The sequence below is a fragment of the Halichoerus grypus genome, chromosome 7 (genome assembly GCF_964656455.1).
Source record: "Halichoerus grypus chromosome 7, mHalGry1.hap1.1, whole genome shotgun sequence".
In the NCBI taxonomy this organism is placed as follows: domain Eukaryota; kingdom Metazoa; phylum Chordata; class Mammalia; order Carnivora; family Phocidae; genus Halichoerus; species Halichoerus grypus.
In genome coordinates, this window is record NC_135718.1 from 149,371,557 (window position 1) to 149,399,188 (window position 27,632).

The 27,632-nt window shown below is 43.8% G+C and overlaps 1 protein-coding gene across 1 annotated transcript in view; it reads right to left on the reverse strand.

The window, feature by feature from the left end:
* Positions 1-26,785, reverse strand: part of DDR2 (discoidin domain receptor tyrosine kinase 2) — a 150,640-nt gene extending 123,855 nt beyond the window's left edge. The window contains exons 1-2 of the mRNA XM_036103481.2: positions 26,545-26,785; positions 388-534 (exon numbers count right to left, since the gene is read on the reverse strand). Coding sequence (XP_035959374.1) covers positions 388-393 — 6 coding nt within the window. The 5' untranslated portion in view covers positions 394-534; positions 26,545-26,785. The remainder of the gene's footprint in view (positions 1-387; positions 535-26,544) is intronic.
* Between the last annotated feature and the right edge of the window lie 847 nt (positions 26,786-27,632).

Sequence of the window (27,632 nt, forward strand, 5' to 3'; positions counted from 1 at the left end):
ATTGCTGGAAGAAGGCAACTTATAAAAAAAATACGAAATTCGGAGAGATCCAGATCGATATGGGAAACCCAAGATTCCAGTGGGTCCTGTAGGGACAGGGAAGGCCGTGATATCCTGGGCCACTCAGAGTCAGGGAGGACACCCTGAGCCAGGACACCCCAGGCTTGGCCTCTAACCTAGGGGGTGGCCGCATCCGGATCAGTCAAGTGTGAGCTGACATTCAACATCGGCTTTCCCATACAATCAAATACATGATCTCCTCTGATACCAGCTCTCGGCACAGAACCCGCATACTCGACGGACCTTGTGACACCAGCCAGGTAAGTGAGGGGCTTCAGGGCAGCCCTCCTGCCGTCAGCCTCTGGCTCAGTGACTGGCCCTACTTACATCCATGGGTGCAGAACATTCTCCGAGAAACAGAATCCTCCACAACAGCTGGCTTTGGCGTCTCTTCAACTGTCACAACGTCTTTGCTTCGAGCCACAAGCCTTGGAACTTTCTACAGCATGGAACTCCAGACCACTTGTAGATACCCTTTTATGGAAGATGAGAAAAGGAAAAGCAGTATCACGTTACAAATGTTTGCTTCATTCACATTTCCTTTCCTACTTGACATTGGGGTGCCTGACTATCAAACAGAAACCCCCCCAAGTACCCTAGGCACCAAAGGGATCTCAAAGACATTTTGTTTCTGAGGGTTCTTACACCTACTGATATTTATCAACTTAGAAACTAAAACAGAATTTTAAATGTATTGTTTATTTAAAATAATTATTATTAAATTTTATTATTCATTTTTAATTTCTTAAACATTATTTTTAAATTATTATGATGATTATGTGTTAACATAAATAATAATTTTTTATAAAAATAGCTATTTTCAAAAAATACTTAATGAGAAGAGTGGCATTATTTTACATTTTAAAGAATCCCTTTGATATCTGGCTTAATCGAACACAGATTCTCATACCTGCTTCTGAATTCAATCTGTTGCAATATCACATACCACTTAACCTCTCGAAAACTCCACCATGTAATTGTGGGAGATTGAGAGTAAAAAAAAAAAAGTGAAACATTTTAGGATTATTGTGAAATAGTTTTGTTCTTGTAGATCCCCTGAGAAGGTCTCCCGTGCTCCCAGGGTTGCCCTGGCCCTGGACCCACCATTCCGTGCAATCAAAGTAGGTCTCACTTCTCCCTCAGACTATCATTGCCTTTCTTCGATGCCACTAGTTATCAGTTACCTGAACAGTCTTCTAGAATTATCTACACATAAATGAAGATATAGGAATGTAGAGTTTTTATTAATTTTTAACAGTCAAGTATGAGCACTCTATACATTTCACCTCGGGTTTTCTGTTACACGTGTTGGGAGGCATTGCATTTTAGTATATGTCGTTGCGTCTTTTCTGCGGGTCTCCCGTCCTCCGCTAAACGGATATAACAACACCCAGCTCTGCAAGTGCCACAGTATTCAGGTGGGTTGCTCCACAGCTACTGTAACTTGCCACTTTCTTCAGTAAAGGACACAGGGCTTCATGGGAATAAAGGGGCCACACGGAGCAAGAACAGATGTCACATACATCAGTACAGCTTTCCTCTGGCTTCTGCTTCCCTAAGAAGGCATGCAGCCCAAGGATTCAAAATTTGAGAAAGTATCCAATTTTTTGCCATACTACAGGGGCTCACCCAGTATTATACTTGGGGCTTACCTCACTGTGCCAGAAAGACTTGTGTTAACAACCTCTGTGCCTATTTTTATAGGAATGTTTACAAACATGGACCTGTCTGGAAACACACTCACTATCATTGGTGTCACATAATCGTGAGGCAAGAAGGCAGGATCAGGGTCCAGGTGTCCCCAGACAGTACTTCTAAAAACTATTTCCCTGTGGTACTAAGTTAACAGAGATCAACCCTCTTAGTTCACAACTTCCCTGACATAGAAACATAGAATACCCCTCAGCTGCAGGAAACCCTCCCCTCATGGGGGTAACTTGGTCTAATTATCCTGCAGGCTTCAGATGCTAAAGTTGATGCAGACCAATGAGGGTTCACTGCCTCTCTCTCAGACCTACTAGCTATATAATCTTCGCTTCCACTTACTTGTAAAATGGAAGTAATGATACCTATCTCATGCAGTTATTAAGAATAATTGTAGGGGCGCCTGGGTGGCTCAGTCAGCTAAGCGTCTGCCTTCGGTTCAGGTCATGATCCCAGGGTCCTGGGATCGAGCCCTGCATCAGGCTCTCTGCTCCGCGGGGAGCCTGCTTCTCCATCTCCCACTCCCCCTGCTTGTGTTCCCTCTCTCGCTGTGTCTTTCTCTGTCAAATAAATAAATAAAATCTTTTTTAAAAAAAAAGAATAATTGTAATTATCTAGGGGCGCCTGGGTGGTTCAGTCAGTTAAGCATCTGACTCTTGATTTCGGCTCAGGTCATGATCTCACGGTCATGAGATCGAGTCATTTCCTGTGTCCCTCCCCCACCATGCCCCCCTTGGCTCAACGCCGAGGGCCAAGTCTGCTTGAGATTCCCTCTCCTTCTCCCCCCACCGTTCACTCAGGCGCCCGTTCTCTCTCAAATAAATAAGATCTTTAAAAAAAAAAAGAGTAATCGTAATTATCTATAAGATGTGCCTACCACATAGTAGGTATTCAATGCTTGGCAACTGGTAGCCTCCTTCCTTTATTGTTCTATGAACAGAAATAAGACAGGAGACTGATCTTATGTCCTGGACTGGGCTGGCTCTTCACTGGAAACCCCAGTGGTGTAGCGTTTTAGGAAGCCTGGAGATCTCAGAGACTGGGGCAAGAGAAGATGGTAGAGAATTTTTTTTCCCAACAAAAAGGATCTCATGAGCTATTTGTCATCATCTGATTCTAAATCAGAGACACGGATCTGCTTTCCTCCTCCCCCCGGCAAGGAAAACAGGCACCAACATCCCCTGCATTTCTGTCTCAACTTTCCAGTCTGCCTCTGAAATCACATGGGACAGCGTGGTGAGCCACAGAACCGAGAGAAAACCCACCAGGTTTGGACGAGCCCTTCGGGTGAGGATGGGAAACGAGAGATTTACTCCTGAACAATTCCCAGGAGTAGAACGAGCACCTGCAATAATTACAGGACAGACGTATTACAACCTCCATTTACATATGAAGAAACTGCAGTCTGGGAGACATGAGGTAAATTGCCAAGGTAGCACAGAGAACAAAGGCAGAGTCAGAATTCAAAGCCAGGTCTGCCCTACTCCAAAGCCCCAGCGTTGAACCTCATCATCATGCGATTCTCCAGCTAGAAAGGAAACCAGCCCTGGGGTTTGATGTATGAATAAAGTAGCAAAGCCAGCAGCTTCCTAGGGATGGTCTCACAAGAGAGACAAGTTATCTTTAACTGTAAGTTAATGACTTTATTAGCCCAATATTGTACCTGAAATCAAAATCAAAATTCTTCAGAAAATCATCCCTACACTAGACACAAAAGTAAGAATGGTGGGACACCAAAGCCAAGATTTAACTACTTTGGGATTTATAGATTATTTATTTTATTTAATTAGTGTTTGATTAGATCAGTTATTAAGATGAATATGTTGTTTCGATTTATAGATGACTATTTTGAATAATGGGTAAATAATGTAATATTAATTTATCCAGTGGCATTTCTAGCTCCTAGTGCATATCAGGTGCTGCAAGTGCTACAGGTTAAGGAGACATGTCCCTTGGCCTCCAAGAAGGTGTATAATGTATATCATAAGATATAAGGGCTATAACCATATATGTATATGGGTTGGGGGGGTAATAAGATAGACAAGAATAAGGTGCTAAAAGAAGGAGAAATGTGGCCAGTGGGGTGTTCAGGGAAGGCCTGAAGGAGTGAAGAGGCATCACCTAGCTGCCTCTTGAAATATAAATAGGATTTTGTCAGCCTTGGAAGAGAGGGATGGCAGGTTCAGAGAGGCTACGGGCTTAATCTGGCATGGGAGATGCTTTAGAAGAGAGACAAGGGGCAAAGGGGCCGACCAGATCCTGACCTAGAATAACAACATCAGGAAGGGAAAAGAAAGAAATGGTAATGCAGAGAGAATTGAGGGTTGACCAGTGACTTGCTACAGCAGGGAAGAAGGAAGGCGTCAGAGAAGTGTGGGTTTCCAACCTGCATGTGACCAGGAGCATGTCATTATTAACAAACCTGGGAAAACCAGAAGAGGAACTGGTACGTAAGGGAAGATGGTGAGTTTGGTTTTGAACATAAAGAATTGGGTTCCTTAAGGGGCGCATAGGTGGCTCAGTCTGTTAAGCGTCCGACTCTTGATTTCGGCCCAAGTCATGATCTCAGGGTTGTGGGATCGAGCCCCACGTCGGGCTCTGTGCTGGGCGTGGGGTCTGCTTGGGATACTCTCTCTCTCTCCCTCCACCCCTCCACCCCTTAAAAAAAAGAATTGGTTTTCTTAAGATGGAAACAGGTAAACACATGGAGCACAGAGGTAGAAATTAGGGTCTGGCATTCAAGAGAAGGTTCAGTTTTAGAGATACATATTTGAACATCAAATACATAAAAGCATAAGTGAAGTCTGAGGCAGATAAGATGATCTGAGAATAAGAGAAGAAAAATGAAGACAAAACCTTGGGGCCCATCCGCCTTGAGTGGGTGGAAGATGACGAACATCTCCAGGTAAGAACCAGAACAACTCAAAAATAGTTTCTCCTCAGAAAACGTCAGAAGCCTCTGATCTAACCCGACTCCCTTACTTCACAGATGAAGAACACCCAGTCCAGATGGCTGACTGATTTATCTAAGGGCTCACATCTGCAAATCTGTAGCTAGATGGTTAAGTGACCTCTGGGAAATCGCACTAACTCGGCCTTGCGCGTGCACCAGATAACACGGCTGGATTCAGAGAGGCCTGAGAACAAACTGGAAACTTCTTTTTATCTCTGCTACATTAGTTCAGCCCTGGAACTGTGCCCAACCACATAATCAGCTCAGGGTTCAGACCACATCTTACTCATCTTGTTGTCACTGCCCCTCTGCCCGCAACTTTCCCCACCATTGTCTCTGCCACCAGTGTTATTACAGAGTAGAAAAATCACAGATGATGTTCTTCTTCTGAATGTGCACATGATCATAGACTTCTGGAGTTGAAAGAACTTAAGGCTTCATCTAGTATTAGTGTAACCTCTGGGGAAACGGACCCAGGGCAGTCCAGTGACCAGATAACCGGTTAGTAGTAGAACTCAGACCAAAATTCCAGTCTCCTGTTTCTCTCCATTTCACCACCAACCTTTAGTGCAAGAGACTTATTCTTAAAGATTTATTTGTTTATTTGAGGGAGAGGGAGAGAGAACATGAATGGGGGGAGGGGCAGAGGGCGAGAGAGAGAATCTTAAGCAGACTCTGGGCTGAGCACAGAGCCCAAACCCAGGACCCTGAGATCATGGCCTGAGCCAAAACCAAGAGTCTGATGCTTAACCAACTGAGCCACCCGCAAGGTGCCCTGCAAGAGACTTATTCTTAAGGCAAACTCTCTAGTCTCTAATTTCTCCAAATGTATGCTATGAAGCCCTCTCCCCTTAAGACGTTTCTTGAAAAAAAGAACTCCATGGTCCAAAACATTTGTGGAGTGCTATAAGTTACCCCTGTCTTGGACAGCCGAAATACTTATTACCATATTAAAGACCTTGGCAAGTCCTGCAGGAAAGAAACCTGGGTCATTCTCTAAGAATATTTCCCAAACTTGTTTGACCACAGAACTCTGGCCCTTGCCCGTGCCCCTGCTGTTGTCTATTTAAAAACCCACAGGTCTCTGAGGATTGTACTTTGCGAGACACCACCTTTGTCTGATTAGCAAGATTTCCCTGGTAGGTCCCACGCAGAAGTGTCAGGACTGAGGGGTCCTCAGTGTGGGAACCAGGCGGGGAAGAGACAGCCTGCAGAGAAGGAGAGAGAAATGGCAAACCGTCCCAGAATCTTCTGAGCCATCTGTTCTGCCAACAACAAAGGGTGAAACAGCTATGTGAGAAATTCTGACTTGGGGTCCTGGTCAGGAGCATAAGACGCTGGTTTCCAGCAAAGAGTTCTTGTGGGGAAATGGGGTCTTTGGGTGCACATCACCAGCCTGCGAGCTTCCCTGGGCTTCGGCACCATTTCCAGCAGTGCTTTCTCCTCGTGTCCTTTGAGTATCTTCCACAGCCGCTTGGGCTTTTCCTTGCTCACTCTACCAACCTGGTCCAAACCCAACCACATCTGGATGACCGAGAGCAGCCTTCTAATGAGTCTCCTGACTCAATCCCTTCTCCCCTCCCACGGACCTTACAGGCTACAGTCACATTAGTTTTCTTAAAACAGTACTTTACCTGCTTCAAAATAAAAAAAGAATGTTCCAAACTCCACAACATCCGAAGCTCCCCTTAATGTAAGAAAACACATCTAGGCAATGGTATTTCTCTGTGCTCCCCGGTACAAATTTCTACCGCCCCAGGCGCACATCCTCTCTGTTAACTGAACCAGCCATAAGCAGTCTGACTGCCAAGGCTCCCCTCTGCCTTCTCTTTGCTTCCTGCCTCTCGGATTCTAGCCAGTCTCATGCAACTCCCAGCTCCAGGGGCCCCGCTGTACCAGCACTTCCATGAGCTCTCGCACTTGAAGACACTGAGCCCCTAGCCCCGCACGCACTCATGTGGCTTTACTGTTTCCTGAATTTTTTGATGGGTCATAAATCCAGGAAGAAAAAAGACCATGCCTTATTACATTCAAGGCACTTAGTAAGCATTCAGAAACCCTCTTGCTGAATAACGGAATTAATCCACATTGACCTCAGAACTATATGTTAAGCAGAAAACTTCTCATCTATAAAACACTAGGGAAACTGACCTCTTCCTGGGCCTCCCAGGCATCCAAATTTTTCTAGTTCAGTTGATCTCGGTTTTATTAAAAGGGAGGAAGACAGATTCTATCCCGTGCTAAAGGACCCGGCAAGGTTTTGTTCTTTTTCTGGAAGACAGAGCTGTGCTTTCTGCCACCTTCTCGAAGGCTTCTTGCCACGTGTGGGCCCTGGGGGAGAGTCTAGCCTGAGTATATTACGTGATATTTAACCATGTATCTCTACATTTTTCCAAAGGTCTGGCCAAAAGAGTGCTCTTCTCAAGAATATATTCTCTATTGATAATTGTTTCTTCATTCATTCTCTGAATTATTCAACGAACATTTAGTGAGCAAGTCCTGGGGATGCAGAGGTGGTTAGAAGACAAGCACAGGCAGCCGCGGTCAGATACGCTTTCACTCAAAGGGCATCAGAGGAGCACTGGCCATAAAGTCACCTGGGGGAGGCTGCTCAGAAGACAGATGCAGGGTCCCTGGACGCTGCGCAGAAAATGTCTGAATTCAGTTAAGCCTGTGGTGGAGCCTGGGATCTGCACTTTTAAAAATCCCTCCAGGTGATTCTGACGTATACACAGGTTAGAGACCCACTGGCCAGTGAAAAAGACAGGCTTTTAAGGAGATTGTTATAAAACAGTGGTGCCTGCTTCCAGGGTAAGGGAAGTTCCCGATACAGAATGGAAGTTCACATACGGAAAGCAACAAAGCAGTGGGGAAAAGTCAGGTGTGATGATAAGGGAGACCTTCGTGCAAACCGCTGTGTGATTCGTGCCACATGTCCGCCTACATAAAATAAGAAAAACACCCACCTCACACAACTCTCACAAGCCTTCAGTGAGATGATGTAGAGAAAGGGCTTCACCCAAATCTTGGTACACAATAAACACATCACTCTGAATTCATCATGATTGCTATTTTTATTTATTTTTTTAAATGAATATCTTAATTTTTATTTTTTTTAAAGATTTTATTTATTTATTTGACAGAGAGAGACACAGGGAGAGAGGGAACCAAGCAGGGGAAGTGGGAGAAGCAGGCCTCCCGCGGAGCAGGGAGCCCAACGCAGGGCTCAATCCCAGGACCCTGAGATCATGACCTGAGCCGAAGGCAGACGCTTAACTGACTGAGCCACCAGGCGCCCCATGATTGTTATTTTTAATTACAAAAACACTTAAAAGAGAGTGGGGAGATCAGAAAGTCTTTCCCGAGAAACAATGGAGTCTGAATTTAGTTTAAAAGCAGTGTCCCCAAGTGTAATTGTATTCTTGCCGCCCACAAAATTTCTAGATTTTTTAAAATTTTATATCTACGATTCTATAGTTTGAAACTCTTAATACGGGTGGGAACCAAGTACAGTCGTGCAATTTCAGTGCCTGTCTTTCCACTCGTGTTCACAACTGTCCAAAAGCCAAATGAGAGCCAGATCAAGTCAAGAGCCAATCTACAAACAGGACACGGTGGGAGAGCTGAGTCATCGTTGGCACGGGGCAGCTCAATCGGCTTGCCACAGACGTCAGCTCATGCTGTGAGCAGATGCGGGATGTGGACTCTGACTTCTCACATACCAACACCTACCGGTTTATAAGCAGAAACCCAAGGCATAAATACACAAGGCAGAATGGTTCTGTCTCTAATTCTATTAGTAATTGTGTGAGATACTCTTTTGTAGCAATTTCAATATCACCACCAGGCTAATCTTACCTTTTCAAGTGAATAGACAATTTAACAAATTATCAAATGATACCTCATTAAAACTGACATTTGGGGGCACCTGGTTGGCTCAGTCAGTTGAGTGTCGGACTCTTGATTTCGGCTCAGGTCGTGATCTCAGGATTGTGAGATGGAGCCCACATCAGGCTCTGCGCTCAGCGTGGAGTCTGCTTGTCCCTCTCTCTCTGCTCCACCCCCCACCCTTGCACGCACTCTCTCTCTCTCTCTGTCTCTCTCTCAAATAAATAATTAAATAAAAACTGCCATTTGACCATTTCCTACTTGCAGAGTTTGGTTAAATATGAGATTTGATTTTCCTGAACTTATAAACCCTTGAGGCTATTATTAACAATTTGCTTAACATACTTACACCAATGGGCATTTTTTGCATGCATATTAATTACATTTAAATAACAACCCAGATTAAACATAGACTAGGCCCTGAGGCCACACGGTTCCACTCTATCTTTACTCTCCACACTAGTGGTTAGTTTCAACTGACCACATCATTTGACACAGTAAAAGAATGTTTTTAATTTATTTTATCGAGTTTAAAGTTATGTTTGTTTTATGTTTATACATATTTTAACAACATCTAAATAATCAATTACTCTGAGGAGATGGAAAAAATTTTCCTATAAAATACGTCTATATATTGTTCAGTTTTGAGTAACATCAAATTGGATAATTGCAAGGGAAGATGTTTAGAGAGCTGAGTCTATCCCATCAGCACCTGCCTCCCATGAAAAGCCTGTTCCTGCATTTTCACCAAGGATAAGCAGCAGAGACTCCGCTCCTTCAGAAACCCATGACCAAAGCCACTCCTGCAGAATGTCTGTTCCATACAGCCTTCGTACCATTTCATTAACTTCCCAAAGCTCCCTACATCAGCATCAGCAAAGCTACTACCCAGGGGGTGGGGGGCTGGCCAAGAGAATATCTTCTTTGAATATGGAACACTACTCACCTCACACTTGAAGCCACTTGCCTGGTCCTAAGAGTCATGGCTAGCTGCGGGGCTGGGAATTGCTGAGCTCTGATCAAAGCAAAGGACGTGGATTTAGGCATCCCCGTGCTTTCTCACCCCTGTCATCTAACCTTCATTTCTTCAGAAGAAAGTGTTTTAAGACCCCATGATCAGTGGGGTACATGTTCTTCCCTAATGCTTGTTGCCCGATCACTCAGTAGGAACCTCATTACATAGGGATGGATTTGAATGTATTTTGGGGTTTTGTTGTTGTTTTTAAGATTATTTATTTATTTATTTATTTGAGAGAGAGAGAGAACGCACAAGCAGGGGGAGCGGCAGAGGGAGAGGGAGAAGCAGACTCCCCGCTGAGCAGGGAGCCTGATACGGGATTTGATACCAGGACCCCAAGATCATGACCTGAGCCAAAGGCAGCCACTTAACCAACTGAGCCATCCAGGCGCCCCTGAATGTATTTTTGAATAGCATCATAGTACTTCTCCAATGGCTCTGAGGAACTGTGGCTGAGTAAATTTGGGAACGAATCGGGGATAACAGTTATGGCTTATGCTCCTACAAAGGGCTGGATTAAGAACCTTTAGAGGCTCCAAGCACTGAAGTCTTATAGCACCTTCCCCACTCCCACCCCGCCAAGTACTTTGTTATAAAAAACACTACTAAAATATAGCATGAAGTATAAGAACATTCAATAAAGTTTCTATTTTTTTATTACGACTTTTTCAATACTTCTTTGGAAAACCTAATATCAGCTTATTCTCAAGAGAAATTGGGAGGTACCCCGGCTCGTGCCTTAATCACCTTTGTGCAAAGCAACATCATGAGTGTATCTAGACTCTTCACATGCACCATCTCCCTCAAAACCAGGACTCGTGTGTTACACACAGTCTGCAGATAACCAACGTGGGCCCATCTGTAAAGTGTCAAACTCTTTTTTTTCTATTTACCTCCCTAAGGACTTCACCAGACTTTTCCTTGCCCGGACCAACTCAAATGAGGACTTAGATCTTAAACACTGAAATCCTTTTCAAGATTCATACTACTTGGGAAGCTGGGCCTGGAAATGAGACCGTCCGCCTATTTCAGTGCTCCTGTTATCTCCCAGATTATCTGCCCAAGGCCCAAAGCTCCCGGGGATAGGATCACCCGGAAGTGCACAGTCATTACAAGTTTGCATGTGATTCATAGGATAACTTTAGACACTGAGTGTCTTTGAGTATCTATCGTAAGTGTTGGCAACTACATGATCAATTAGAAAATGAAAGTCAGGAGACTTGGGATCCTAGAGCTGGAACTTCCTATAGCTAAGCATACAGCACAGCAGAGGCCCCACTTTTTTCTGGAGAAAGTGGGGTGCCTGTGGACCTGGTTAGAGGGGCCGAAGTTAGCACCTTAAGTCATGAGAATTAGGGAGGCAAGTAAACATCAGAAAGTTGTGAAGAGATAATAGGAAGACCATCGATCACCTTCTATCCTGCAAAAACAAAGTTTATCACCAAAAGCACAGCAAAAAGATTAGAAAGTAACTTTTCACACTCCTTTGAGGGACCCACATAAGTCTAGAATGTATATTCTAGCTTGATGTCCCTTTGGTAATGAATGGCTGAACAAAAGGTTTAAAATTTTTTTCACCTCAAAACATGGTAATAAGCAACAGTTAATTTGCTTTTTACAAGACACTAAATGTTCAAATGAGAATTTTTTAATAATTTTTTTAAATGAGGGGCGCCTGGGTGGCTCAGTCGTTAAGTGTCTGCCTTCAGCTCAGGTCATGATCCCAGGGTCCTGGGATCGAGCCCCACATTGGGCTCCCTGCTCCGCGGAAGACTGCTTCTCCCTCTCCCACTCTCCCTGCTTGTGTTCCCTCTCTCGCTGTCTCTCTCTCTGTGTCAAATAAATAAATAAAATCTTTAAAAAAAATAAATAATAATTTTTTACAATGAAAGGGGTTTCAGAGAAGACTGAGCACTACTGTGGGAGGGGAAGGTGAAAGGTGAGCACTTCTATTCCCAGAGGTCTGAGCAAACCCATGAAAGAAGAAGAAGCATGATCAGAAGAAAGACACTAGCTCTGCCCATTGTCAAGCCAGGAGAAGCCAAATCTGGTGCTGTATCCTGAAACGTGAATTGAGTCTCTGGGAATAACCATTCTCTACTTATTGCTTTTTAAAAAATTAGCCCTGTGTGCATTATATACCCAGGATACCAAGTGTTCACATGTGAGTTTATTCCTCCTCATTTGTACTCACGAAGACATTAATTAGTTCCTTTCTTCAATTTTCACAGCTCATGAGAAGCAGGAACTGATCCCAGTACTTCTGATAGAAAGCCCAGTGCTTACACCATTTCTCCATAACCTGGCTCTCTGGACATACTACTGGTCTTACCAAATAACCAAGTAATAGAAATCTATTGAGCTCCTTTACATCCTCAAAGACTGCAATAGATGAGGCTTCAATTACAACCCTCTAAGAATTTTCCCAGCAACAAATAACACTGTGATAGGCAAGTAATAAGATCTTAATAGAATATATATTGAGAGTTCAGCAAATACTTACGGATTATGCTACAAGGTGAGTTATAGAGATCACCTAAGACATGTTCCTTGCTAGATGATGTGATTGTGACCAAAAGAACTAGGGATTCCAAGAAGTAAGATCTGAGTTGGCCAGAGGATCTGAAACTAAGCTTGGCCTTTAGAGAAGGGCAGCATTGAGCAAACGTGAGAGGACAGAGGAGGATATTCAGAGCACATGGGATTGGGTGAGAACTGCAGGGAGACTGTAGTGATTGAAGACTTAGCTATAAAAGTGAAAAATGGGGGAGTGGGTGCTGGTATGGATAGTGATTAACATAATTGAACTAGAAGATAGGGAAATTTCATATTGCTTTTTATAGAGGAGAAAATTGAAATGCAGATAGGTTTAAAATATACTTGCACAAAGTCCAACTGCTAATAGGTGGCAGTTAAAATTAAAAATTCAACACCCAAAAAATGAGTAATCCAATTTAAAAATGGGCAGAAGATATGAATAGACCTTTTTCCAAAGAAGACATGCAGATGGCCAACAGACACAGGAAAAGATGCTCAACATCACCCATCATCAGGGAAATACAAATCAAAACCACAATGAGGTATCACCTCATGCCTGTCAGAATGGCTAAAATCAACAACACAAGAAACAAGTGTTGGCAAGGGTGGGGAAAAGGAAACCCTTGTGCACTGTTGGTGTGAACGCTAACTGATGCAGTCACTCTGGAAAATAATATGGAGGTTCCTCAAAAAGTTAAAAATAGAACTACCCTACAACCCAGCAATTACACTACTAGGTATTTACCCAAAGAATACAAAAATACTAATTCAAAGGGATACATGCACCCCGATGTTTATAGCAGCACTATCTACAATAGCCAAACTATTGAAACAGCCCAAATGTCCATCGATTGGTGAATGAATAAAGAAGAGGTGGTATATGGATACAATGGAATATTTCTTAGCTATGAAAAAGAATGAAATCTTGCCATCTACAATGACATGGATGGAGCTAGAAAGTATAATGCTAAGTGAAATAAGTCAGTCAGAGAAAGACAAATACGTATGATTTCACTCGTATATAGAATTTAAGAAACAAAACAAATAAGCAAAGGGGGGAAAAGAGAAGGAGAGAGAAAGACAAACCAAGACTCTTAACTCTAGAGAACACACTGCTGGTCACCAGAGGGGGCGGGGGTTGGGAGGGATGGGTGAAACAGGTGATGGAGATTAAGGAGAACCTGGGCTCTGATGAGCACCAGGTGATATATGGAAGTGTTGAATCACTCTATTGTACACCTGAAACTAATATTACACAGTATGTTAACTGGAATTTAAAATAAAGACTTTTTTTTAAAAAAGGCTTACTCTTGGGGCACCTGGGTGGCTCAGTTAGTTAAGCATCTGCCTCCGGCTCAGGTCATGATCCTAGGGTCCTGGGATCAAGCCCCACATCGGGCTCCCTGCTCATCGGAGAGTCTGCTTTTCCCTCTGCCCCTTCCCTCCCCCCGCTCGTGTGCTCACTCTCTCTCACTCTCTCTCAAATAAATAAATAAAATCTTTAAAAAAAAAAAAAAGCTGGGGCGCCTGGGTGGCTCAGTCGTTAAGCGGCTGCCTTCAGCTCAGGTCATGATCCCGGGGTCCTGGGATCGAGCCCCTCATCGGGCTCCCTGCCCCGCAGGAAGCCTGCTTCTCCCTCTCCCATTCCCCCTGCTTGTGTTCCCTCTCTCGCTGTGTCTCTCTCTGTCAAATAAATAAATAAAATCTTTTTTTTTTGTAGTTTTTAATTTTATTATATTATGTTAGTCACCATACAATACATCATTAGTTTTTGATGTAGTGATCCACGATCCATTGTTTTCGTATAACACCCAGTGCTCCATGCAGTACGTGCCCTCCTTAATACCCATCACCGGGCTAACCAATCCCCCCTCCCCCCTCCCCTCTAGAACCCTGTTTGTTTCTCAGGTCCATAGTCTCTCATGGTTCATCTCTCCCTCCAATTCCCCCCCCCATTTTTCCCTTCCTTCTCCTAATAAATAAATCTTTAAAAAAAAAGCTTACTCTTTTAACCTGGCCTATCCCACTCTTTCTACCACACCATGATTTTAAGTGAGAATATTTGCATGTTACATTAAACAAAGTATTATCCTTCCAGGTGATAGTTATTATAATTTGAATGCTGTGAAAAACAGATTTCCCAAATATCTGCTATCAACCTGTTAAATTAGTCTTTATCAATCGTTTTAACCATTGATAGCAAGGATTTTGCCTCTGTTACCTTTAATAAATAAGATATGACTAAAGTTAGGGTACAATAGCAATAGTTATCTGAAAAAGAAAAACAATTTTTAAATAGAAATGCTTATCATGGGGTGCCTGGGTGGCTCAGTCGATTAAGTGTCTGCCTTTGGCTCAGGTCATGATCTCAGGGTCCTGGGATTGAGCCCTGCGTTGGCCTCTGTGCTCAGCGGGGAGCCTGCTTCTCCCTCTCCCACTCCCCCTGCTTGTGCGCTCTCTCTCTGTCAAATAAATAAATAAAATCTTAAAAAAAAAAAAAGAAATGCTCATCATTATAACTATAATACAAGGTCTGCCTTCAAATAAAAACGTAGCCAAGATGAAATCAAAATGCTAGAAATTTGGGATTTGGGACTTCATTCTTCAGAGCAGTTTTCAGTTCACAGTAAAGCTGAGCAGAAACTAGGGTGTTCTCATATACCCCTTACCCCCACCCCCCCAACACATACACACAACCTCCCCCACATCAATATCCTGCACCACCGTGGTACACTGTGGGGCTTGAACTCACGACCCTGAGATCGAGACCTGAGCTGAGATCAAGAGTTAGATGCCCAACCAACCAAGCCACCCAGGAGCCCCAACAGTGGTACATTTCTAACACTCAGTGAGCTTACATTGACACATCATTATCACCCAAAGTCCATAGTTGACATTAGGGTTCACTCTTGGTGTTGTACATTCTATGGGTTTGGCCAATGTTATAATGACATGTATTTACCATTTAGTATCATACGGAACAGTTTCACTGCCTTAAAAATCCTCTGTGCTCTGCATATTCATCTCTCCCTCCCCAATAATGCCCAACAACCACTCATCTTATTACTGTCTCCATAGTTTTGCCTTTTCCAGAATGTCGTAGAGCAGGAATCACACGGAATGCAGATTGGCCTTTTCAGATTGGCTTCTTTCACTCAGTCATATGCATTGAATGTTCTTCCTTGTTTTTTTCATGGCTTGATGGCTAATTTCTTTCCACTGCAGAATAATATTCCGTTGTCTGAATGGACCACAGTTTACCCATTCAGTTTATCCATTTGACAATTACAAATAAAGCTGCTATAAACATCACGAATATCTGAAGCAGGTTTCTGTGTGGACATACGCTTTCAATTCATTTGGGGAAATACCAAGGAGCATGACTTTTTAATCAGATGGTAAGAGTATGTTTAGTTTTATTAAAAAAAAAAAACCGCCAAACTGTCTTCCAAAGTAGCCATACCATTTTGCATTCCCACTAGCAATGACTGAGAGATCTTGTGCTTCCATCCACACCAGCATTTGGTGTTGTTGGTGTTCCGGATTTTGGCCATTCTAACAGGTATGTAGTGGTAACTCATTGTTGTTTTAATTTGAAATTTTCTAATGACATATCATATTGAACACCTTTTCATATGCTTACTTGTTATCTGTGTTCTTCTTTAGTGAGATGTCTGTTCATGTCTTTTGCCAATTTCCTAATCAGATTATTCCTTTTCTTATCACTGAATTTTAAGCGTTCTTTGCATATTTTGGATAACCATCCCCTATCGGATGTGGTTTTGGCATATTTGCTGCCAGTCTGTGTTTTGTATTCTCATTGTCTTGACATTGTCTTTCACAGAGCAGAAGTTTCTTATTTTAATGAAGCCCAGCTTATCAATTCTTTCAAGAATCGCATCTTTCATAGGTGATGGGGATAAAGGAGCGCACTTGTCGTGATGAGCACGGGGTGATGTATGGAAGTGTCGAATCACTACATTGCACACCTGAAACTAGTATGATACAGTATGTTAACTAACTGGAATTAAAATTAAAAAAAAAAAAAAGAAAGAATCACATCTCTAGTGTTGTGTCTAAAAAGTCATTGCCATACCCAAGGTCACCTAAACTTTCTTCTATATTATCTTCTAGAGTTTTTTTAGTTTTGTATCTTACATTTAGGTCCATGATTCATTTTAAGTTAATTCTTCTGAAAGATCTATGTCTCAATTTATTCATTTTCTTTCTGCACATAGGCATCCAGTTGTTCCAGCACCATTTACTGAAGACTGTCTTTTCTCCATTGCATTGCCTTTGTTCCTTTGTCAAAGCTCTGTTGACTGTATTTATCTGGGCTCTCTATCCTATTCCATTGGTCTATTTGTCTATTCTTTCACCCACACCACACCAAATCAGTGCTTTGATTATACCATATCGTCTGTGACTTCAGAGTAAGCCTCGAAATTGGCTGTCGGTTGTCTTTGTTCTTCTCCTTCAATATTGAGTTGGCTGTTCCGGGTCTCTGGCCTCTCCATATAAACTTTAGAATCAGTTTGTCAATATCCAAAAAATAACTTGCTGGGATTTACTAGGACTAGGATTTTGATTTCAAATTTTCTGTGATGTTATTTTAACATTCTCTCCCTAACAAACTCTACACAATGTAAACATCCTAAAAGTAGAACTATGTCTGTCTTAGGAACAATTATCTGCTCTTGAGTGTATTTAACTGCCACTGCTCTCTTCTTCAGATCAGCTTGTTCTCCAGAATTTCAAGAGGGTATGGCCTCAAGGACAAGTGCCAGCAGCCTTGTAACCTTCACCCCTCCTCTTAAGCTTTGTATGCCTCTGGTAAGGAAGACAATCCCAATAAAGAAGCTGGGACTGTTGCCGATCGTTTTATGGCTTATTGGCCTACATCAATGTCACCTTTACTGAGATCCAATACTATTTTATCTATTTCTGAAATTTTCTCTAGCCCCTGTCATAGGTGTCAGTTGTTCCCCAAGCTCCTAAGGACAGGGATGATGTCTTCTACTTCTAGATCCTTCATTCTCATTTTTCATATATTCAACAGATAATTATCGAATGTCTACTATGTCCAGGCACTGTACTAAACCTTAGTCTGAATCAGGCAGGCACTAAGTGCACAACAAAAAAATTTTAATGAATGAGGGACTCCAACCTGTAGGTATAGTACATTATAAACAATTTGAGGGCCGTAAATATGATTTACTCTTTTCTACCTCCATCATTACTAGTGTAGAACATAAAGTGGATATTTAATAAATACATATTGAGTAACTGAATGAAAAATGAAATGTAATACTAATACAAGATGTTAATAGGGAAGCTGTGTGCAAAGGGAAAGGGAGTGTGCAGGAACTCTGTGCTTTCTTCTCAATTTTTCTGTAAAACTAAAACTGCTCTAAAATATAAAGTCTATTAATTTAAAAAAAGAAATTATGAAAAATAAAATATTAAACTTTATATCTTATTTTTTGTATAACATCTGGCTCTGCTGATACTCACTATACAAGAACTATTTTTGAATTTCAGTGAAAATTTAAACAGCAAAATCTTATTAACCTAGTCCTGGATACCAATTTTCCAAATTGAATTTTGCCTGAATTCGTACTATTGCTCTGCAGAATGTAAAGGAGTGATTGTCTAAGGTAATGACTGATCATAAACATCTAAAATCTTATTGTTCTTCTTGGGCGCCTGGGTGGCTCAGTTGGTTAAGCCACTGCCTTCAGCTCAGGTCATGATCCTGGAGTCCCGGGATCGAGTCCCGCATCGGGCTCCTTGCTCAGTGGGGAGCCTGCTTTGCCCTCTGACCCTCCCTCCTCTCATGCTCTCTCTCTCTATCTCATTCTCTCTCTCAAATAAATAAATAAAATCTTTTTAAAAAATAAATAAATAAATAAAATCTTACTGTTCTTCTTGATCACTAAAACCTAGAATAGCTCCTAGCAGAGAGTAAGCACATAATAACTATTTGCTAAGAAATAAATAAATGAATTCAGCAAAAACAGAGTTATGACAGAGCTTCCCAGAATGCTATAAAATTCATAATGGATAAAAAATCTGATTTTTTTTAAATCAGCTCCATTGGAGTAAAAGCATTATATCAGTGAGAAACTGCTTCTCTTCGATATGAGAGCTCGCCAAGATTTTAATTGTTTGATTCTTCTGAATTCATACAATGTTCAAATTTTTAAAGAAGAAATAAAAAAACTAGATTATTTGTCCATCTTTTTTTATGAATACATAAAAATTTATAATCAAGATACAAACAATAAACTTTAAATTTACACACATATACATATATGGCAAAGGAATTATTTTATATTTGGAACATTTTTTAATCAAAGCTATATATACTCATACGTTTATTTAGAAAAACAGCAACTCCCCTTTACTACTCCTTGACTTTCAAATTGTAGACATTATCTCTCTTTCACATACTCTTTGTCCTTTTTAATCCATCTCCCATCTCAATTTACTTTTGGTTGCCTAAGCCATGAAGACCCTAAAGACAATCTTGCATCCAGTAAATTTTGCTGGATTAGCTACCTATGAAATGCGTCCCAAAGGGCATGCCACCTACCATCTTCGTAGGCACGGAATTTTCCAGTATACAAAACTTCTTATACATTATCTTATCTGAACCTAAAAAGGAGGGGATAAAAACTCATGACGGAGACAGATGAGGACACTGAGGCCCAATGAGGTTAAAAGACTTCTAGAAAATCTAGAAAATGATGGTGCTGGGACCAAAACCTTACGACATATTCTTCTCCCTCACTACCTTTTGCACTCGAGGCTCTATTCTTCACATGCCCTCCCCTTCGACCCACACACCACAGTGCAGGTAGCATTAACCTCTGAGCAGTAGCTCCAAGGGACTCTGCCGACATTTCTTTGGCATCTGTCTAGGCACAAAATACAATCCACAAGACAGGTGAATGAGTGATCCACTGCAGACCCTGCCCAGTGTGTCCAGGAGAAGCCCAGCTGAACCCAGGGGCTTCAGAGTGAGTCTAAGCCCATTTTAGAACTTCTTTGCCTTTTCATTGCTCCTCCAAGACTCAGGGACACTTGGGCTGGGTAGGACCTGACCTTTCTCAGTGCTGGGAGGCCAAGGTGAGATTCCAGCTAAAAAGTATATACCCTGGGTGCCTGGGTGGCTCAATTGTTAAGCGTCTGCCTTCGGCTCAGGTCATGATCCTGGGGTCCTGGGTTCGAGCCCCGCATCGGGCTCCCTGCTCGGCGGGAAGCCTGCTTCTCCCTCTCCCATTCCCCCTGCTTGTGTTCCCTCTCTCGCTGTCTTTCTCTGTGTCAAATAAATAAATAAAAATCTTAAAAAAAAAAAAAGAAAGCATATACCCGGCCAAATGCTGGGATTCTCCATTGCTTGGAGAATTACAGAAACTTGAAAACATCAAGTAGTTCCACACAAAACAGAAAGGATAGAAAGCAAAAATAAGAAAGGAAATCAAAATAAGAAGAGAATTATTTTCAATCATGTCTGAATAACACAGGCTCAATCATAACAAATCCAAAGGCAGGCACATTGAATGAAAAGAGACGGAGAAAGTTGAGAGAGACCATCACTTTAGCCATTAGGTGATGGGTGTTCTGGTGAATGTCCCCGGACAGGCATCTGGACATCTTAGTTCCCTTATTAAGCTATGGTTATTTAAAAATGTTAAACAGAGTGTCTTACACTAATAGGCAATGAATAAATGCTCACAGAATAGAATAAAACCAAATAAAATAAAATGGAATTGCCGAGGGACCCCAGAACAACAAGAGAGAAACAGGTATGAAATTTCTTAGAAGTGTAGCTGGATGGGGAAGGGAGGTAGAGACTTGGGTGTGAGGAGAAGGAGGGGAAAACAGGTGAACATGAACAAGTCAAGGCCAGTTTGCCCCCCATGGTCCCTCCAGCTTGGAACCCTTGGTGGGACCAGTCCGTTATTGGAGAACTCCTACAGAAGCACAAAACGTGAATTTCTCTTTTGTTAGCTCATCTCTCCCTTTCCTGAATGCATTTTGCGTTCAGTTACAACAGCTTTAGTCACTGTGACTCATACTTCTCGTTGTAATAGGATTCTCTTTTCATGGTAATGGCTTCTAAACCTTTTCATTGTAACGGGATTAACTTGCCCAATGGACAACATCTAGTATTCCTTCTTCCCTACCTGCCAAAAACTGCCAATTCTCTTTTTCTTCTGGTGTCATGTGGACCCCAGGCCAAGTAATCCACTCTTGTGATCAGTTCCCAGTGACAAGATGGTACTGGGCACAGGTATGTCTCCAGTATTAGGGGAAAGGTTGGGTAAAGGTAAAGGTGCGGTGGGGGAAGGAGGATTGGGGGTGAGGAGATGACATGACGGCTGTCATTTCAAATCCAAAAGGGCCAATTTCCAACGAATCACATCCGTGACCTAACCTAGATGTTCAAATGAAAGGAATCAATCCAAGATATCGGTCCCCAAGGGTCACGCACGGTGGGCCTGTAGCCCATGAGGAACCAATGATCATCTCAGAACAAGAGAGGCACCATTTACTGAGCATTCACTTTTTCGGAGCATGTGCCATGTGTGAGGTTTTGCGCTGGCCTCCCTGAATATCTAACGGCACCTGTTTCTCCTAACAAATCTGTGATATGAGAAAAAGATCCAAGGAGATTGGGTATCTTGTCCCGGGTCATATGGCTAATAAGGGGTGGCCAAGCCAGAACTTGAACCCACGTCTTTTGCGCTGAGAGAGCACTTTGGTGTTGCTGGCAGAAGTGGACTTGGGCAGGTGAATGTTCTTCACCGAGGAATGGGCCATGGGAAAACAAGGAGAACCAAGCAGCAGCACTGAACTGAATATAAATTATCCGCATTGACCTCATCTAGTTACATGTACAACATCACGCCAAGTGCTTGCAGGTGGCATTTGTAATGCCCATTAAATGGGAATTATAATCCTGATTTCACAGAGTGGGAGACTGAGACTTAAGGGGTTTGAGCAGGTCGCCCAGGGTCCCAGAGTGGGTGAGCTCAGACTGGGATTGGAAGTCAGGTCTGTCTGACTTCACACTGAAAAGAGTGTGAGTCCTTGACAAGCTTCCATGTAAGGGGAAAAGCAAGGTTGTATACATCATGAGGAGGTCTGCAGGAAGCTCACAGAAGGCAACCAGAGAAGGGCGGCACTAAGAGTTAAATTCTTTATAGGATGATGGCCAAGGGGGATGTAGTCCGGGCTGGTTTCTCCCCGCAGCCTGCCCTTCATCCGTGCCAAGGAGTGGCTGAGGCGACAAACGTGGATATTTACCAGGAGAGGTTCACAGTAGAACCACTTTGGGAACACTTCAAAGTACTGGTTCCCAACCCCCAAATGGAGATACTCTGACGTAATGGGTCTGGAGGTCTTTAAGTTCCACCGAGGTTTCTAATTTACTGGGGAGCAGCCCTCGCTGTGGATGGTTGCTGAATTCAGAGACATTCTCGGATGCCTGGGGATGTTGGGCACATTTCTGGACTGAGTCATCATCGCTGCAAGAGAGTCGATTCATATGGTGCACGGCCTCCAACAGGGCAAGGGGCATAAAGAACCCAGTGTGTCTGCACTCAGACGGTCACCATTCAGGTGAGCTGGCATGGGACTTCAGCATGGCTGTGGAGGTCTGTTTTTTTAAATGGGGGTGAGCTTTCTGGATGCCAGTGAGACATGTGTTTGGGTTGCGTGTCTGAGGTGAGGGTGATGTAAAATTCCTGAAAGTGGATCTCATAAAGGAGCTTGAGAAGCATGTCTGAGAATGAACACTAATTTAGGATGGTGTGATGTTAACCAAAGGTGGGGGGGCAACCACTCTCATTTTTCAGCATGTCTATTAGAAATGCAATCATATGGAAAAGTCTGAACTATATTCTTTATGTGTGATGGGTAATTCATCTGACTTAAAGTCCAGGGAGGGACTGTAGAAGAAGAGAAGACAGTTCACAGAGAGGCTGGAGGATAGTGGGGGCTAATGGGGCTCCTTTGGATGATGCTCCCACTCTGTGCTCAGACACCATCTAGGAAAAACTCAGTTTCCTCCACTCGTGCACTCACAATACTTCCGACACCAGCTGTGTGGGTTTTCCGCACCCAGAAACTCTTGACACAAACTGCCTGGAGTTGGTGCAGACCCCTCAGGTGAAGGGCTCAGTCCCACAAGACTCTCCCCCTCTAGTGCAGACATCAACTGCACACAGTAGGTCTACAACTTCTGTCTGAATTGGCTACAAATCAGAGGTTCCCACCACCCCCTCCTTGGATTTGATCATTTGCTAGAGCAGCTCACAGAACTCAGGGAAAACCTTTATATTTACCAGTTTATTATATAAAGAAGGATATGGGGGTGGCTGGGTGGCTCAGTCGTTAAGCGTCTGCCTTTGGCTCACGTCATGATCCCAGAGTCCTGGGATCGAGCCCCACATCGGGCTCCCTGCTCGGTGGGAAGCCTGCTTCTCCCTCTCCCACTTCCCCTGCTTGTGTTCCCTCTCTCGCTGTGTCTCTCTCTGTCAAATAAATAAATAAAATCTTAAAAAAAAAAAAATAAAGAAGGATATGATAAGAGATACAGATGAATAGCCAGAAGAGATACATAGGTGAGGTCTGGGAGGGTCCCGAGAACGGGAGCCTCTGTCCCTGTGGGGTCGGGGCGTGCCACCCTCCCAGTATATAGATGTGTTCACCGACCCGGAAGCTCCCCAAACCACATACTTTGGGGATTCTCATGGAAGCTTCATCACATAGGCATGATGGATCATTAACTCACCCTCCAGCCTCTCTCCTCTTCCTGGAGGACAGCAGGTGGGGCTGAAAATTCCAGGCTTCTAATCAGGGCTCAGTCTTTCTGGTGACCAGACCCTATCCAGGAGCCCCCCCAGAGTCACCTCACTAGAACAAAGGACATTCCTATCACCCAGGAAATTCTGAGGGATTTAGGAGCTCTGTGTCAGGAACCAGAGTCAGAGACCAAAGCCTGGAACCAAAATGCCCCCAGTGCTCTTATCATGCTCTTAGAAAACGAGGAGGACTTTGGGATCCCTGTGCCAAGAGCCAGGGGCAGAGACCAATACGCATACTCTATTATCTCACAGATACAGATGCTGTTGGAAGTTTCAATTTGAGGATTCTTAGTAAAAGATTCTGAAAATGCCTTCCCCTGCTTTCCTTACCTTTGGTGTTTATAAAGCAAGCAGATCTGGACCCGAAGCAGAGGCAGGGCCCTCCCCACTGCCCGTTGGCCCGCCTGCCCCACCCCCTGGAGCGGCTGCATTCCTTCTGACTACAGGCACAGAAAGGGAAACGCGAAGTAAATGACCAGGTGAGATGCACCTGCCCGGGACAAGAAAGTCTTGGGTCAAGGATCTACCCTCAGCTAGACATGAAGCTCCTCAAAAGCCGATCTCCTTTGAGGAGAAACCAAGGGACAGCTCCTGACTACACTCCCCTCTTGGTTAGAGGGGGTGCGGACCGAAGCAGGGGATGCCCGAACAACATGGTGTCCTCCAGCCCCCCACCACTTTCCTTGGGTGAGGAGTGATGGCCAAGCCAGGCCACCAGAGGGGAGCTTCAGATAGAAACCCTGGAAATATTCCCCAGGAAGAGGGATGGCCTCCACCCAAAGGAGATGGACGTGGGGACTGGGGCCTCCCATTTCAGAGTTGTATACACAGCCAAATACAGCCGCCCTCCCGCCAACACAAGCCCTGGCTGCCACAACCAGCATGGCAGAGGCCGCCCCACGTTGCGTTCCAGGGTTTAGAATGATCATCATTATCAGAACGGGTATGGTTAAGCCCTTCCCAGGCTCCAGAACTCATTCATATCCAATATCTCTTCAAACAATAATACTGAAAAATATTGCCCTTATTCCCACATAATAAATACAGAGGCCAAGGTGCAGGAAAGGAAAGCAACCCTGCCAGGAGTAAAAAGTAGAGCCAGAACCTGAACTTGGTTTTTCTGACTCTAAATCCCAGGCTCCTTGCATAACAGAGTTAAGTATTTTCCAAGCGCACAGAGATGCCCACCTGCAGCTCCCTTCTGGCACCCGGATAAACACTCAGCCACGTGCAGAGACCCGATCTTCACGAGACAATCCCCGCTGCCCCCTCGCCTGATACCTTCACCTCCTGGTCATGGAGGGAAATGTGGAATTCGACTGGGGAAGTAACCAAATGTGTGTGTGGAGGAGTGAGGGGGGCACTATCGCCTCGAGACGTGAAGCCCAGATTTTAGCTCTCATCACAAGAAGACAGTCTTGGGTAACAAAGTGAGGATACAGAGGGTGAATGAACTTAGTGAGCCGATCGCTTTGCAATGTATACAAATATCCAGTCATTACGTCCTATGCCTCAATTTAAAAAAGTAAAATGCAAATGATTTTTTTTTTTTTTAAAGGGCACAGGTTTTAGAGTCAGGCGTACATGAATTTCAAGCTGATTAGCTGCACTTCCTTGAGCAACTCTCTCCACTTTGCTAAGCCTTAATATCCTTACTTATAAAAGAAGAATTGTCTTACAGAAATGTAAAAATTCATCAAACATATAAAGAAAGTTCTGAATGTGAAGCCCGGTGATAGTAAGTACTCAGATGTTAGCTTCTTTATTTTCTACACACACACAACCAAATAGAGTTCATCCTCGACAAACAGGGGTTTGAACTGTGTGGGTCTGCTAATCCAGATTTTTTTCAATAAATACAGTACAGTACTGCTAATGTTTTTTTCTCTTCCTTATGATTTTCTTGATAATATTTTCTTTTCTCTAGTTTCCACTACTATATAAATACAGCATATAATGTGCACACATATGCATGCATGTAGCATACAATCTACGTGTTCACCAACTATTTGTTATCGGCAAGGCTTCTGGACAACAGTAGGCTATTCAGGGGTGCCTGGGTGGCTCAGTCGTTAAGCGTCTGCCTTCGGCTCAGGTCATGATCCCAGGGTGCTGGGATCAAGCCCCGCATCAGGCTCCCTGCCCTGCAGGAAGCCTGCTTCTCCCTCTCCCACCCCCCGGCTTGTGTTCCCTCTCTCGCTATGTCTCTCTCTGTCAAATAAATAATAAAATCTTAAAAAAAAAAAAAAAAAAAAAAACAGGCTATTCATAGTTAAGTTTTGGGGGACTCAAAAGTTAGACGTGAATTTTTGACGGTGTAGCAGTCGGCGCCCTGAACCCCTGTTGTTCAAGGCTCAACGGTATGACCATAGATGCCATGAGCTGATGAACCACCATTAGCATCCTCCCGTCAAGTAACTAAGGTCCTTGAGGGGACTTGTTCATTAAAGTGCCTCCATTATCTCAGCCATGAAACGAACAAGAAAGTAGAGGCAGGTGTGGAAGGAGCACTAGATTGGCAGCAAAGAAAGCCCCAATTTCATTTCCAGGCCCAATACTGGAGCCCCACCACCACGCTGTGCGTCCCTGATCTTGTCAGTTCCTTGCTACCATTTCTGACATCTGCAAAATGAGGGGCCAGATGGGTCTCTCAAGCTCTTCCCGGAGCTCTAACTCTGCGTTCCTCTAGGGAGAGGACGCAGAAAGCAGTCGGCAAAATGGTGCTGACCCCCCACTGGCTTGAATGGTGTGAGCTCCCTCCCGCCTCAAACCGCCAGCTGGCCAGAGAGTTTCAGCCACTTGGAAAAACTCTCTTTCTCCCTGGATGGGACTCTGGAACCTCGGCCAGGACGCAGAGGTCCCAACTGCAAACTGTCCCAAGTCGTTGGATAACAAAGGGAAAGGCACCCCGGGCCAGCCAGGCAGGGTGGAAAGTGCCCCCTCCACGCAGGCCCCCTCCGAGCCACCCCAAACCTCACGGTGAAGGCACCCCTCGTCCCAAGTTGTCCTTCGCACAAGGAAGTCAGCGACACTGCTGAGAAAACGAAAGTACAAAAAGTTGTCCTCTCCAAAACTCGGGACCCTCAAACGCCACTACTAAACGCCTAAAAACCTTGCTCCCCCTCTCCGCTTTGTCCATGCCGAAGGAAACCAGCTCTGCAATCAGCCTGTCCTGCCTGCCAACAGTTTCAACCCTGCTAAGGCTGTTTATTGGACCTTGCAGCTCCATGGATTCGTCTGTTTTGCTCCCATCTTCTTTGGTTTAGTGTTCTTTATTCTTCCCTCTGTAAATATAAATCCAGGACCACCCCCCACCCGACAAAAAATGTGAGATCTTAGATTTCTCGAGTCTATGGTGCCCCACTCCCTTCCCTTCCTCGCCTGGCTTGAAACCCCCTTCTGCCTCCTTTTTAAAACTTTTCCTGAGACATCAGAAGCATATTCAGAGCTTTCGTTTTTAGAAAAGAAAAAAAAAAAGGAAAGAAAAACAAAAACACATAACTTACGTTCATCCAGAAGTACACAGATTTGGAAAGAAGAAAACAGAGTTATAATCCACTACGTGCCCCCCAACCCCCCAAAAAAAAGAATTTGTTGTGAAACGCTTCTTTTTCTACTTTGCCGGTGAAGGAGCCCGGCAGTAGGCATACATCCACAGGCTGATGCAAGATGCTTTGAGAGAAACCTCACATTCTGAGGATTCCTGGGAGAGCGCCAGGGATCCCAGCATCCAATATATTGCACATTTGGTTTCAATTAGGAAGGGGGTTGGGGAGGGAAGAAGGAAAGTCACCAATCAGAGCTGTTTTCTGTTTAGAGACTATTTCTTTTGACCCAAGGGACCACGGGCAAAGCTATAATTTACAGCAAAACCCATTCATAGAAGAAAAAAATATGTATAACCATAGGACAGAATTAAAGACATAGCTCTCTTCCGCCTTGTCCCCACCACATCCATCCCCAAGCCCTCCCCCACCACCTAAGACTTGGTCCCCACCCTGTGCCCCCCCAACCTCATTTTTCTTACTTGGACTGAAGTTATAAGCACAACTTAAGGTTTGGATTCTCTTCCAGTTGAAATTTCCAGGACAGTTGGGTCACACACATGGAGTTGATCTTTAGTGTTTTATCCCTGAAAGCCCAGAGCTGAGCCCTCCCCCAAAAAGATTTGACTTAATCCCTCCCCCCACTCCCTCTCCCACCAAAAAAACTGGACAGTTTGCGGGTCTAGGATTCCTATTTTTTTCCACTCAATTCCCAGTTGGTTGTTGCCTCTGAGGGTCTATTGCTGTCCTGGATTCGTGCTGCCAGATGGAAACACAAGCGTGTACAAGGACTTTCAAAATTATTTTGAAAACCTTTTTTTTTTCCTTTTTCCTCCTTTTCCCCTCCTCCTATCCGTGGCCATGGCCAGAGATCATGTGAAAGGGGAGTGTTGGACGACAGGGAAAAGCCCTTCCTCGGCAACCTCAAAGATACCTAATAATCTTCTCCATCCATCAAGGCTCCTCTCCTTAACCCTTCTGAGCCCAGGTCACTTCTGACCAAACCCGGGCTTTGGCCACCCTGGAGGTCCTGGTTGTCTGTGAGCACA